The sequence below is a fragment of the Varroa destructor genome, unplaced genomic scaffold (assembly GCF_002443255.2).
Source record: "Varroa destructor unplaced genomic scaffold, Vdes_3.0 BEIS01000004.1, whole genome shotgun sequence".
NCBI classification, from domain to species: Eukaryota; Metazoa; Arthropoda; class Arachnida; order Mesostigmata; family Varroidae; genus Varroa; species Varroa destructor.
In genome coordinates, this window is record NW_019211457.1 from 40095297 (window position 1) to 40110859 (window position 15563).

At 38.4% G+C, this 15563-nt stretch overlaps 1 protein-coding gene across 3 annotated transcripts; it reads left to right on the forward strand.

The window, feature by feature from the left end:
- Positions 1-12637: 12637 nt before the first annotated feature.
- Positions 12638-15336, forward strand: LOC111249419 (uncharacterized). 3 transcript variants are annotated; one of them, XM_086986509.1, is made up of 3 exons: positions 12638-13348; positions 13837-14700; positions 15001-15336. In XM_086986509.1, the coding sequence occupies exons 2-3, from the start codon at positions 13872-13874 to the stop codon at positions 15201-15203; spliced, it is 1032 nt and encodes a 343-aa protein (XP_086842635.1). In that variant the 5' UTR covers positions 12638-13348; positions 13837-13871; the 3' UTR covers positions 15204-15336. The 3 variants fall into 3 exon arrangements, with proteins under 3 accessions (XP_086842635.1, XP_086842636.1, XP_022659003.1); XM_086986510.1 differs by having other exon boundaries at positions 12641-13348; positions 13982-14700; XM_022803268.2 differs by lacking the exon at positions 12638-13348 and having other exon boundaries at positions 13489-14700.
- The last annotated feature ends 227 nt before the right edge of the window (positions 15337-15563 follow it).

Consider the following 15563-nt stretch of genomic DNA (forward strand, 5'->3'; position numbering starts at 1 on the left):
ACAAATGCAGTGAAAATTACCGATTACTTGAAGCACGATACAGAAGCGGTTTTTGCGGTACCCGCAATGCTGTGGTCACCCGCGAAGCCACCGATCAAACCTTTGGCCAAGGCGACACGCAAGACGGCAAAAGAACCACAAACTGTAATTTAACATAACAACGTACTTTTAAAAAATGTCAGTAACGCTAGAAGATAGGATTATTTCGTAATTTATTGCAAAGTACATTTTATGCGAAGCGGGCTTCCAGCAACTGGCTCATTCGAACTTTCGATTTTCGTAGAGGGATTATAGCACTGAGCAACATTCAGAGGTAGAGTTTACAATCTTCACGTTGGCCCCACTACGATTTTTTTTGGCGTGATTCTTTTAGGGGGAATTTCATACCCTTTTAGTACTATTTCGTTTACTCCTCAATGGGCAGGTATAATTTAATTGGCTTTGAGACGTAAAATTAACAGTGCATCTCATTTCGTATATGAATCAACTGCTTATTAATAGTCACAAGGTATTACCAAGTTCAATAACTCAACATACCAAATTGTATATCTGATTATTCTCTGATTAGCAGGCAGAATGTACGGATACAATTATATTTCTCCGATAGGCCGACTGGTCATGACGTTGATACAATTGGGATTGAATGTTGTTACATATTGTAATATTTCTGAAGTTGAAAGGAGTTATCTTGTCAACTATAAGTAACATTCATCAACCTGTGTTATTATGGTATTTTCCTTTTTGGTTAGAGAAAAATCTGACCAGTACCAGGGCGACTGGCATTAAAAAGCTTTATAAAGTAAAGTAACTTGAAGGTATTTGAAAAGATAATGATTTGTTAAATTCTTTGCTGCACTGCTGCAGTGGCTTCCCGCCTGCACGTATTATGAAGACTATATCATATATTGCTGCTGTCTCTATCTATATAATGTATACGTTGCAATAAATAAGGCATGTACTGATTTTTGTAGAGAGACTCAGTTTGGTTGCGATATGAATGCCTTTTTTGGCCGATCTCATTTGGCGATGTTCTATTCCTAAATTCTGCTGTCTATCCTTACGCATAGAGTAAGCAAAGTTCATATCTATTTTACGTCCCGGGGCCGTATAATCTCGAAAATGGCAAGATAATCAATTGTGATTTTTTATAGCTAGGCTTAGTGTGACAAAGGCTCTCTCCATTGTAAAATTCATGCTAAGAAAGACTGATCTTCAAATTAAAAAAGGAGAAGCATACTCTCAATTAATAACAATGCACATGAGTCCGGCTGCTGATCTATGCTCGTGAAAGGCTATAGCCACTCGGTTCCGATGTCTAGCTTATAGACCTGAAAATATATTTCGTACTCTGAGATGCGAAATAGTAATAGTAGAAAGTACGCAAACTGTTGAAATGTATTTACGTGAACGATCTGTCTTACCGGTCGCTCTTGCTGACCAAGCTGTCCAGTTTTCGATTTGTGCTGGGGTTTCTCTATTCGATCGATCTTCGAATATAACGTCTTGCAAAGTAAAAATTGTATGGCAATTGTTAGTTCCTTCCTCACATACTCACAAGTCTACATGATAAATGATCTTCGCTTTGTTGTTATTGGGCTGCGGACGTTCGTCGACCCAGTCCATTTCACCAGTAGTCCTTCGCTCAAACTAAGCTAGGCTTTTGGAAACTGCACTTCGGACTCGACCTAATAGCTGCTCTTGGAATGTTCCATCTGTCTTCGTTTATTTAGCGTCTACCGTAGACTCAACTTTCGGTATCGACCAAATTTTCCGATCGGTCTCTGTATGTTTGTTTACTCTATAGGTGAAGCCGCCGGCATCGACTGTCGCCAGATTCTTTAGAGCTGCTGCAGTAGCTTTCCCTTTTCATTGGCTGTGTCTGCCTGCTTGAATGCTGCAATGTTGTCGCCATGGTTCTTATTATTGGCAGACTTCAGAGGTAGATGGACTATCAAGAGCATACGATTTACTATGCTTCAAGCTACGGTGAGGCACGATCATGCAGCGTTGGCATTTTGTCTGTTTCTTTTCGAGTACTTTTGCTTACCAGTCAGCGGATCGTCTTGCCTTTTTGTGAGATTGTATAAACCCGTGCCACGATTATCTTAGGATTTGCCTAATGCAAGCGATGGGTTCTGTGATAGAGAATCAACATCTAATTAATCGGTTTCCATTATCGATTAGACTTATTCTCATCTTAAAACATTAGTTATTTTTAGATGTAGAGAGAGAAGTAGCAGTAGTAGCAAAAAAGGCCTAAGTCTTCGCCATATAGCTGAAATTTATGTACTCATTACAGTGTACAAAACTTGGCTTAATACATTTTTCTACTTCAGTGAGAGGGCTGAATTATGATCAGTTCTAATATATAGTTAGATATATTAATGCTTCAGATTATTTTACAAAGTGTATGAAAATATCCTCGCGTAGTTCACATGTCCTTTACGATATTACTTGAAATAATAGGCCAATAAAACGATCCATCCTCAGGTATGTCTACTTTTATATCTAGACAAATCTAATTCTTTGATGAAAACCTATTCCTGCAATCAATCGCCGTCGTGTAGGTTAGTTAAAAAAGATTGTCATTCTAGGGTTGCAGTTATCAAAACTACTGAAACTGCCCCTTAAAGGATAACTGGTGAGTTAATTTCTCTACACGTACTGTTGGTTCTCGACACAATCAAAATGTCAATCGTTTCTCCAGTCGGCATAGAGCGCGACGAATAAAAGCCAAGAAATTTGTGAGATATATTTACTCAATGCAACAACATCGACTGAAATGCAGGGAACTCTAAATGAAGGGATGGGTTAGAACTCAAGTAACTTTTGGACGCGATCATATTGCCCTAACACTTAGCTAATAGGTATTTATTTAAGTTCCAACTCCTATTTTGTATGTGGAAATTCTGTCCTGATACCTGGGAAGCTGCTACAACCCAAAGAAGTAGCTTCTGGAGGAAAATGCTGAATGGGTGATAAGAACTATTTCAGGTACAATAATCTCGTTAAAAGTAGTGGTCCGGAAGTTATTTTTCGGAAACATCATGAAACATGAAGATTATTTTTCGTCGTACATATCACTAGAGATTACCTAGAGAGAACTTTATGATGAACGAATGATTAACTACAATGAGTCATATTGTTGTATATCTTCATTTATAAAATATTATTGGCATAGTAGCACAATATTTTTTTATCCCATCTTACCGTTAGTTAAGCTTGGTGAAATGTTTCCAAACTAGTTTAGATAGTTTCTATTCTAGCAAGCTATATTTCATTGTTTGAAGTAAATTTTGTTTGACTCGACTTTTCCTACGTAACACTGATGGCACCCATCACAGGCGATATACGCCCAAAAACTGTTCTTGTTCGCCAGCTAAACGCTACTGTTTGTTGTATCCGCTTGTTGTGAGGTATGAATTTAACCAAAAGTGACTAGCAACCGTCACCGCATTTCATATAGCATTCGACGGGTGTCTTTCTATGTTTTGATGCGTGCATGGTTTTCCAGTGTGTTCTGTTTCGTTCTGCATACCCATCTATAGCACGACTAACGCACGTACTGGTCAAGAAAACGGAAGCCTTCGGAATTGGTACCCAAATATTGCACACACACTTCTAGATACAATGGCAGGGTGTTTCTTTCTCGGTAAGATTTCCAGCGCTGAGCATACCCCATCGTGCAGCTGGCATTCAGCGCACGCGGTTCCATTGAAACCGCAATAGACACCCCCGTATTCCTTCTTCTTCCTTACAGCTACTTGTCGTCTACGTGACAACCCCAATTTTGTAGAATGGCTGTATCGACGATAGAAAAGTTGCCGCAGTCAGACTCGTCAGTGTTTGGGCGCCTTTGAGAATAAAGAATATTTGCGCAGAGACGATTCGTAATGTTTCTAACAGACCGGTGGTGTGCGAGCCAGCAAGTAAACGAAAGAGAGTTTCGGTCGGGTGAAAACAAGAAGGGTAAATGATGAAGCCTCCTAACTCAGAGTTGGCTGTATTCCAACGGCGGTAAGAAAACCAATGCTGCTTTATGTCTAGTGTATATCGTTTATATTCATTTTATTCGCCGCAAAAGACTCCTAAAAGACATCACCTTACCGGTTGTGACCGACGGAGCATGACATTTGGGGCATACATGTGTATACAAATAATTGCGGGACTAAGGAGTCAGTCGTGGAGAACGGGCCGAAGCGATCAGGCGGAAACGTCGGTGTATCGATCACTATTTGTTCACAAACTCCACGAAGAAGACCGGGAACAGGACTCTGGCTAGGCTACGTTTATTGATTCGAGACAAGGAATACAAGTGCAAAGCGAAAGGATCGGAAGTTTCGAGTTTTTTTAACAATTCATCATACTGTCCATAGTAATTTTCGGATGCATATCAGAAACTAGGAAAAATGGTCGACCCCAAGAAGTATGGCATCGCGTTAAGACTTTGATTACGACCTGTTGCAATAATGGCCATCAGTGATATACTGAAGAGAAACCGGAGGCCCTTCGCACACTGTTGCCATTGGTTTGCTCTCAATGTGAGATTAGCTTCCCTGCTAAGTTTCGACGTCAAACGTACGCATTTCTCAAAAATTGTAGTTATGTCTAAAAATCTCTCGCAGTGCAAAGTTCTATAATCTATAATCGTAAGCAAGTTTTTGCTCAGAGTATGCATCTCTTACCAAAACCTTGCTTGTTACTGCGGCTCTATATAACGCTTATTTTTTGCTCACATTTCTTAATGTACAAGAACAGACGTTAAGGTATTCTCTTTTACGCCCAATACTTATGCCATTAGGCATAATTTGCGATGGGTCTTACTGAACTTTTTTCCAACATGCCTATAAAAAGGCATAGTAACCGTTTACGCACGCTGAAGTATAAACTAGAGCGAATCCTTATATGGACAAAAGAATTCCCACCTCTAACAGTATTGTTTATAAAGTGACTTTCTTGCAGCCCTAAAAAACGTTTTTGTCAATTAGGATAACTTCGCAATCATTAATTTACTAAGATGTAGGCATATTAAATCAGTTCGAGTCGTTACACACCGAGAATACTAACCCTTTATGCTTTCCAAAAATACAGAGTAGATTACCGGAATCATTCTTTCACTACGGCCCAGTAGAAATGAACAAAATAATAGCCAAAAAATAATTCTGTAACATTCAGAGTTATTTATTAAATTAAATTTTCTCAATTCAAGTTGTAAATCACAATTTTTTTCAATAAGTTTTACGGTAAGCCATGCCAGACATTCGTTCTCCTTTATAAGGGGTTGTATGAAGATTTTCTTAAGCTCTAAATATCAAGCTTGGTTATTTAATGATATGCCTGTGTTGTGGGAACTAATTTGATGCTTGTATATGAGATGTCGTCGTCTGTTAACTGTTCTTCTATTCGGGTGAAGGTGAGGGCTTGAGGGTCACGTACGACCTTTCTCGAGTGTCGATTCTATTATGCCACTCGGGTATTAAGGCAAACGAAATTCACTTACAAAGCATGTTAACTACAGCTTAACTAAGCGCTATGTTTAGACAGCATTATTCGAATTAATATTTAGAGTTTTTTTTATCTCGGTTTTTTGATCGCTTTGTTATGCAAGCTAGAAGCCTTTAAAAGCCTAAAAAAGGATATGGATTGTGGCCTACGAGTGAGTTTCGGTTTGGAAGATAAGGTTTGGAAATGAAATAGTTGCAAATAGAATTTTTTTCTATTTTTATTAAAACATAATTAACCTAAAGTGCAGTAACATTTTCGCATTTTTGGTACAAGCAGAACACATGGCTCATTAATCTATTTTTTTAATTTTCTAAAATTTTATCAATAACATAGTACACGTAGATCATTGGAGTATACCAGTGTATTTAATTTTATCTCCGGGATGAATTTCTAGTTTGTGTATAATTAAAAAATATTTTTTGGACTTCGCCAAAATTATTGAATGATGGTTTGCACAACCGGATGCATATGTACAACAGGATATTCTATTCTATATAAGTCGATTTACGAAGTTCGAAATATACATGTTTTAAGGAGAGAAGTATTTTAGTATTACATGATAATTTATCACCACTCATCGAGATCTGCACCGGTATTACTAATAATTGGGGCGCGCTTAACTAAAACGACTGTTTGACAAACGACCGTCGTTACGAGTATCGCTACATAGGTTAGGACCAGCTTTTTCACAAAAGCTATAAAGATCAATGGTTGAACGATACCGAGACGACCTTTACAGTGCCGTCTATGTCGGCGATACCAGGGTTCACCAAAAGAGGAAATTCACTGTGTGCGACCCAAATACAGCTAAATAGGTTGTAAATCTCCAGTGATGGGTTACTAATAGAGGCCGTAAGCCCTCTTATAATTTTTCTGACTGCACAAGATATTGAACATGAACTTAGCAAAGCACGCACTATAATACGAATAGTATTGTCGTATTTATACAGGCAGTACATAAAGAGATAACAGTAAGAAGGTTACGAAAACAGTTCGTGCTTTTTTGGCCACAATGGTACCGTCATTTTCGAGATCAAGTTTAGCAGAAAGTTCAAGTGAACTTCGACGAAAGTCGACGACGATTCATTACGGAAACACTTGAAGGGTAGTACAGCTGCCAGAGATTATTAAATAAAACAGCATATCTGATTGATCAATGTACACTGTTATTGACTAAGCTTCCGTATAAATATTCATCCAGTATAGATGAATGTTAAATGATAGATGGCTATCATTTATATATATTAACGGTTCAGAACTGTTACTCGTAAGTGATCACGTATTTGCCTAATTTATCCTCATTTATTTAGGCCTCTATGGCCGATTACCGTTATTAATGGTATGTCCTTAGTATACGCAGGCAATCATTGTGTCAGAGCACAAAGGCACCTCGCAAAAATTCGGTGATTTCAATCGTCCCAATGTAACGAGTTAAATTGCAAATAATAATAAAAAGCAAATAACAGTACCGACTATTTCTTATTGTTTTCACGGGGTCTTTGGGACTATTGACAACGTCAAATTTCACTTTGTATACACCTTTTCTAGTAGTCAAAGGTCATCAACAACACGATATTCCAAAATGGATGGGACAATTGACACGCTTTGCATCATATGGGTGATACGACTCTTCTTAAGTCTATAAAATGAATTCAAGAAATTTGCCAGATGTGCTTAAGATGATACCAGGAGGCTACGAGCAGCATGATATCTATCACAATTTCCCCGCGTTTGAAACATGTGCATGCATCGTCAAGCCCGTGTGATCTCGGTTCTCTACAGACTCTACGGTGGAAATCATGCAGGTGCAGGCAAAACGAGTGAAAACATGTTTGCGCCTTAGGTGGTTCACGCCTTTCCGCTAGCTCATCATACCCGAGGCAGGGATACCCCCTTATATTGACTAACGTACCACGGCAGTTCGGCAAATCATCAAAACCATCAATTCTTAGGCTATTCTGAGTCGCTTTTCGGAGACTGCTTCGAGTGATACGATACTACGAGCGGTAGTCTTCTTCACCGTGGAGTGAGAAGAGGGGATCGCATTAAGGAAACAACGATTTCTAGTGAATGTAGTTAAATTTCCCCTAAAGAAAAGCCTTCTTCCACAAAGTAGAAGTTCCTACTGTGATGGTTAGAATCCAAAGCTTCTATTTCTTTTTTGTTCTCGTTTAAATGTGGGTCAGTTTTCTCCATAGTGAATTGAAGTTCGTTTCAGGACGCTTATAGGATTGGCAACACGGAACGCGGTTAAGAACATAAGAACGCTTAAAAACAACTTTTCGGAATTTTTAGATGATCTTGTTAGATCGGATCGTCCATTCGTAAGCAAACAGCTACGGATTTGAAAAACTGTACTCCACAAACAGATATCGATGTACACGTCTCTTTTTCTGGGTTGTAAGCCCGACTTTGGCCGTGGAATGCTGTCGATATTTGTGCAAAGGTTTTGTACAACGGAAAGGCTCTTCTTATTACAACCCGCCCGTACTGCCTCTCCTATATAACCCAAACGACTATACGATGGAACCATAGTCGGGTATTTACTGCGTGTTTTTGTTCTCCATCCGTATAAAATTATCTTTGGATCAAAGCTTGTCCCAATCTCCTTTTTTAGTTCTCTGCAACCTGCTTTATGCTATATATTGCAGATAAGTAGACTAGCCAAAAATCGTGGCCAAATTTTGTGGATGTTCCTAACACAAGGTCGCAAGAAGAGGATGCCGCGCGGTAAAGACATCGACAATGGTGTTAGCGTTTCCATGACGGAAAAAACGGTAATTTATTGTTTGGAACATTGTCTTTTGCACAAACGATTTCTTCGTATAGTCTAGTCCGTTTTCATCCATAAAGAGATTTTTTATCGAATCGACAGTGAGACACTAGAGAAAAAACATTAATCGATAGTATTCAGGCAGCGGCTCAAATTATAAAAATAATACTAATAATAAGGATAATTTTTTCTGACAAGAAATAGGTGGAAGCAGTGTGGAAATGCGTGTCGCCATTTTGCTTCTGTCGACGGCGATTGCTATTAATGTCTTGGAAAAAACGGTGGAAAAGATCAGGTACTTCGTTTAGAGACTTCCGAACAGACAGCGCTTCTTCTAGGGCCTCGGTGCATTAGAGAGCTGATGCACCGCACCCTGAAACTAAAAGAAGAGAATGCAGGGCCCATTGAGGGTAAAACGCGCGTTACGAAATATCTCGAATAACTTTGAGTACGCATTACAATTCTATACCGGATGAGCACATCTTCGATTTGGAAATATCGGCACGAGGCAACCGTGGTTCAGATTACATAGTTTCTAGAATGAATTGATCATAGTTAAAAATACATTTCCATTGTTCCTGTATGTTCTATATTATACATATATATGTATAATCTGATCTAGAACACACAACGTCGTGTAAACAATTACAGGACGTTGTATGTTTTAGCGTTAATATATGCGGCGGACGCCAGCTTGATATCAACTTTAATTATGTTTCATTTAAAAGAACTTAATTTACAACTTTTTCGTTAAACGAGTTTTATTTGTTGTGAGAAGAAGTGATCCTGATACTTATTTACTGTTAGCCATCCTTATTTAAAATTATCCATTTTATAACTTTGATACATGAATATATATCGACTGCAAATATGTTATGATGTCAGTCTCTTAATAGTGAAAGAACATGTTAAATTTTACAGGAATTAAGTTTAAATTTACGATCTTTCTGTATCACCACATGTGTCTATGAAGCAGTATAAATTGTAGTTAGGTAAATTATAATCGTATGTATGATATCTGATGCGTATATTAGATCTAGAATTAGCTTCAGATCCGATTGAATGGAAGAGTTTCGCTAGGTTGTTTCAAACTACAACTTTTTACGAATAGTCAACAAAATATTGATTCGGAGCTCCTTGTTTCTGTAGCCCTTGGGTCAATAAATTATTAGAATAACTTCAAGATTTATAAACGTTTTAATCTCGTTAATTAAACTTACGCGATCAGTTGAGCTTTAAAGATTTCATTAAAAACCTTGTAGGAGAGGCACAAGTTGTTTTCGTGTCCTTATTCAGGATTACCGTAACCTAAAGTATCAGTAGCCATACAGTCTCAGCAATGATTATGTGAGAAGTTCAGTCTTATGATATAGAAAGAATGAAGCAAAGCTAGGAAGGTTTTTCGTATTGTGGCTCAAAGGCCAAAGAATCTATTGTGAATTCTAAGCTAAAAAGAAACGCAGATACCAAAAAGAATAGTCGACCTATGATGATAATATTATCACGAGTGTCGGAAAGTAATGATTTGCTCCTCTATAACGAGTTACGAAAAAGTTGAAGACTTAACAGGCGCATTTACATTACATTGATTGTTGGTGAAAACCAACATATTATTGAAGCCTGTGGTTAGAATACCCAAATAGAAGTAGGTTCAGGTTTCAAGATCCTTTCGTGTTTAGTAGCTATAAATTAGGCTGTTTTATGAAAAAAAAATCGTATACGATACATAGGTTTAGCTTAGTTAGTTCGTTCCGATCAGTGCTATCTTTTCTTGCGCGTTTCTCATGTCACCTGCTTTACTTCCTTCAGGTCAAGCTTGTTGCATTTACTTAATTTTATTGCAGATCTGCTGGATGACATGTCGAATAAACAATGCCCGATAGTCAATGAATAATTATATCAAATGCGCCACAGTTTATCGCTTGAAGGATCTGCTTCATTTTGTTTAAGTTACAACCTAAGTTGTGTGATTCTTTCTTCAGAACTAATAGCACCTTGAATGCTGAGAGAGAACGTGAAAAGGGAATGAGCTCATAACGTCTATTGCTAGAAAGCTTCGCAAGAGTTGAGCGCCAAGACATAGTTATGTAATTCGTTGGTAGCAGCATTGTACATACGAAATAAAGCAAGATTTGAGCTATAGAGAAAAAAACAGTGAACTGGGAACGAGGATCATAAAAAGGTTCTCCTTATTGGTTTCTAGTCGTGTTTGCTCTCTTATTTGCTTGGAAATTTGTTAGCGTGACACATTCATACATAGTTGCTTTCTGATTTCTTAACACTTCCAACATATTGAATTTCTTTCTTTCTTTCAAATTACATTGCTATAGAAGAAAAGTATGCAATGTTTTACATCAACCTATACTTACTCCATTAGGGTAGCGTAGAAGCCTATACGCCGATTAGTTTTTTTTAATTATTTGACTTTGCTTTACATTACCTACAAGTAATCAAACAACTATGGCACCTAAATAACATGATCATTACTCTTATTCCCTTCGATGTGTTTCTGATCCCAGACTTGATTTTTGCCAGTTCTCTTTTGCCACGGTCGTTTGCGCCTTTTCAGTGGGAGGTGTACGCGGAGACTGGAAAGAAGAATAGACTGGGAGTTTCGGAGGCGCGCATGGTGATCTCGGGCCACGGTGAAACCTACCTTGACATCGTACGTCAAACGGCTGGTGATTTTCACAACATTTGTGAGAGAGGTCTTCTATACTGTATAGCCAAACAAGAAGCCAGTATTCTTAATAAAACATGTATTAACCTCTGTTCGCATTCTAGAAGGCCACGGGAATGCATGGTGGCAGATTGTGGCCTTCATAGGATCTGCAACATCAATGCGTGGTAACTGCAAGTGTCCTGTATCATGACATGTACTCTAAGAGTATGAACGATTGACGCAAGTCAGGTAAACGTGGGACGGAACATTTTGATACCAGGAAATTCGTACGATCTCTGCTACGTAAGGTCAAAGACTTGTTAATAACCCTAGCATAACACAGGCAAAACGACGTAGATGTTCAAACCAGATTGCAGACATCATGTAAAAAAAGTGTCAAAACATTATGCTTACTTTTTTCTAAAAAAAAAAATCGTCATTCAGTTTTTCAGGCTAACACATGCTGCTTTACCTCAGCTAGCCAGCTTAGCTTGAGTTGAGCCTTTCTTGAATGGCAACTTTTAACTAGAATTTTTTCCTGTTGAAACAAGCTGTTTTTTCAGATCTGCTCCTACTCGTTGGTCTCTTACAGTCGTGATACCTTCTGCGTTCGCTACGACCTAGACATACCCGCTATTCGTCAATCGCGAACCACCAGGCCCCACCTAGTGAATGCTCTTGTAAGCAACGCAATCTTTTTCAAAATTGCCGCGCAAAGTTTAATAACTTTTCTTCCACGTATGCCTCACAAATAATAACTACAAAAAGTGCCTTTCATATTCGATCGAGCAGGTATCTCTGTAATTTAGTACCGTGCATGCAGGGAAGCATTCACTCAGTGCTTACCCACTGCTCAATGAGCTCCAAGGACAGATGTAGGGGTGAACAAACGTTTTTTTTTTTTTTTTATATAATATTTTGGGTTTTAAGTGATTTAATATATTTAATATGCGTTCTGTCATGATCTGAAAAAGTTCAGATCGGAAATTCTTACGGTTTTTGAAAATCGTATGACGGCATGAAATTGGAGAAACGAGACTGTCCCGACTGACTTAATTTTGATTTTTTTGGGTCAAAAAGCAACACGGCATGGTTTCTAATGTACTTCATAAGCTTCATTCAAAGATAATATTATTTGATGCGTCTGATTGATCTTTTAGCAGCTAACCTAAGTAGTTGCTCGACGGATTAGTTGGTACTTAGTAATTTCATAGAGGCCTTGGAAATCACTACGTATAATTGCAAAATTTTAGCAAGAAAGCTTTGGTAAATGAAGGGGTGTTGACTTCCATTTAGCTGTGAATCTCTATTTAACGAATTCGTACTACAATTTCGTGGTTAATTATGGTTAACAATTAGATATGGAAGAACTTTGTAAAGCAATCATAATTACCGTTTACGGCTGTTATGATGCTGTCTACGATAAATTAGGTCTGTCTATTGCCATAAACTCCTTCAGCGTTGACATATTTATCTCTTTTAGAAAGTTTGAAGTTAGATGAATTAAACCGCGTGCACTTATGTATGTGTATTATTGGTAATATCTGCAGTATTGTTAACTGTTACCAATGAAAATGCTACCTAAACGGCGGCCGCTGAAGCTACACCGTCATCCTTCAGGTTTTTTGTTGTTTTTTCTTAAATAGCGAAAATTAAGAGATTGAATTGCTACAGCAGTCAGAGATCACTACTGAAAGGTCCCGAGAACATGTTTACAATTTATTTGCCAAGCGTGAGATAGAATATTGATTATTCCCTTAGTCTTCGTTGACTTCCACGAGGATGGTAACAAATACATCGGACAATAGCTCCTACGGTCCAGGTGCTGTTTTATTCATTAGCTCAGACATTCTATATTGATCCTCTGCTAATCCAACAGATGTTCAATGTGCCTGCTAATTCAACTTACGGTTACAAATGTCTATGAATGTTCTGCTTTGTCTCTCTTTGATCTACGGATAACTAAGTGGTGTCTTGCATTTCATAAGCAACTTTCAACTTATTATCTGTGAAGCTTTATTTTATATAAATGTTCCAAAGGATAAACGCTATGCAAATTCAACTCTACCTTTTTTGAAAAGCTATTTATAAATCTCGTTTCTCGAAGAACACTTGGAATTTTAAGGACCTTTGAGCCTTTACCCTGTCAAGAGGATTCTCTGTTCCTTCTTCAGTGAGGTGTGCTTTGCTAGCCGTCAGACAGGTTGCTTATGCCTCAGTGTAAACGTGTTTACGCAAAAGCTCAAATGAACGCTATTCGAAACTAGGCGACTATGTGGAACTATTGTTGTCACAGCTGCACGATGAACGTGCTAGATAAACGTGACGCTCACAAGCGTATGCAAATCTCTGATTCATTGCCTTTTTTCTGAAGTGTCTGGCTAGCCGGCTGGCTGGCTGGCTGACTGGTACGTGAATGACTAATCTCAATTGACGAGTTTACTTATAGCGTTCGCGCGTTCATGGAATCTCTCTTAGTTTAGTACGCAGAGGGTAGTACGTCACGATAAAATAGAAAGAAAGCTTTTTAATTAGGTAAGCGGTTCTAGCTCAATGGGTTACACTAATGCTCTTTATACCTATAAAATTTCAGCTAAGAATATGTAGAAACTTCAATGCCCTCGCTGTGAATTACGTTTTCTCGCTTAGTCGAAGTATAGTGGGTAAACATTACCGATCTCCCAACATATCAAAGTCGAAATTGTAAAAGATGTAGTTATTAGGTAAACAAACATGCTAGTATTACTAAAAAGTTTATATCAGAACACTTTACGTTGCACTGAATTGAAGCGAACTTAAATAACATAGTGTATGTATCCATATTTATATAATTTATAAAGTAATTTATAGAGATTTCAGTTTTTAAAAATACATTTTTTTCCTACAAACGACAAAGTTTACTATCTCGGTTTGTATCCTGTACCCACAACGATGTCTTCTATGTGCGACCTCAAACGCTCACAACGAAGTGCAGTTTGTAAACCTAATAGCTCAAACGTTCAAGATTCTAGTTCAATTATAACGACATTGGTATCTTCAAGTTCGAACAGTGACGGTCAAGCGTGGTTAACGGCAAGTAAGTACGACGCAAATATCAGCCATAGTAAAGAAGTTCGCAGAAAAGCGGATGAACGTTCCATCTCAGAAGAGCAGGACCAACAAAATTCATCGTCAGTGAACACAAAGTACAAAGGAACTAGCGAGCGCCATATCGGTCAGTCACCAAATGACGAAAGATTAACGAATCGTCGTGAGCTCCGTGGTGGGAATGTTACCATTGAGAAATGTCCTGCAGAAACTATAGCACAATGCCATAGAAAACCGGTAGCCAAGCAGTCTCAGCTAAAGTCTGACCTGCCGCAGGACACAAGAAAACAAAGTAGATGCTCTTTTCGATATCGCTCAACCGGACTGCAGTCAAACATGCGAACGACACCGTACAGGTACAGCTCAACAACAGGTGATTATAATGACGAATTAAATGCAGATTCCGATGACGAATATACAGACCAGGAGACATCGGCCGTCATTGGCTACCGATCTGTTTCATTTAAGGGCCGCAGTGCAGAAAGGGAACCAGCATCGAAAAGTTCTGCGTACAGTATAACCACCGCGTATAGTGAGGAAGAAGGTGGCTGTATCGGCAGGGCCGATTCTGACGATTGCTTCGTGTATGGCGATAATGCAAATCACCTAATCCCGACCGTCTTGGCAGAGCTGGACTGTAGTTGCATCCGTAAGACGTCAAAAATAGCCCACGGTGAGACCTTTACGTTCCATTCTCCGAATTTACTATCTACGTTTAAGCGCTGTCGTAGGTAACAGTTGAATGTTGGGTGAGAAAGTTCTGTGCTGGTCATAGCTAGTCATATAGCAAGGTGCTGTCGATCGATAAGTAATCTGTTTAATGAAACACCTTGATAGCCCACGGCTGATATCAGTAAATCATAGATTGGGGTGTGGACTCGTACTCGTAGGCAAAAATGCATTCGTGTACGTAGAATTTCCTGCTCGCTGTTAGCGTTTCTCTTCACGATTGATAGCGACGCTCCGTTTACAGGTTCCTATGGCGGTGACCAGTCGGGGGCGTCAACGTGCAAGTCGAAGTACAGTCGGGCTAATCTGTTGTTATTCTATTTAAAGCACGCACATACGTTAAAGGACGATAAGGATGAAGTTATCATTGATCTGTCGTCCCGGAAAACTTTCCTGGAAAAGAGCATAACTTCTGCTTTAATGGACTCCTTCTCTCAGATCTATTAAAATCACAAAAAAAAACTAGTAATAGGACGCTTGACACGTGACTCATGTATATGGTGACACAACCATTTCTAGCCCCTACCTGTGCGTTCAGTTGGCGAATTTTAAATGATTAATAAATTAGTACATTTTAAATGATTAATAAATTAGTACATTTTAAATGACTAATAAATTAGTACATTTTAAATGACTAATAAATTAGTACATTTCAAATGATTAATGAATTAAAACTAAAATATTAAAAAAATCCTTTTCCGACCAAGCTCAAGTTCGGCCAGAATAACAGAATCGTAAATCTAGTAGTAAATAGTAAATTGGTGATTTTTTTTTTATTGTGATATGGAAAGTTTCAAAGAAAAGACG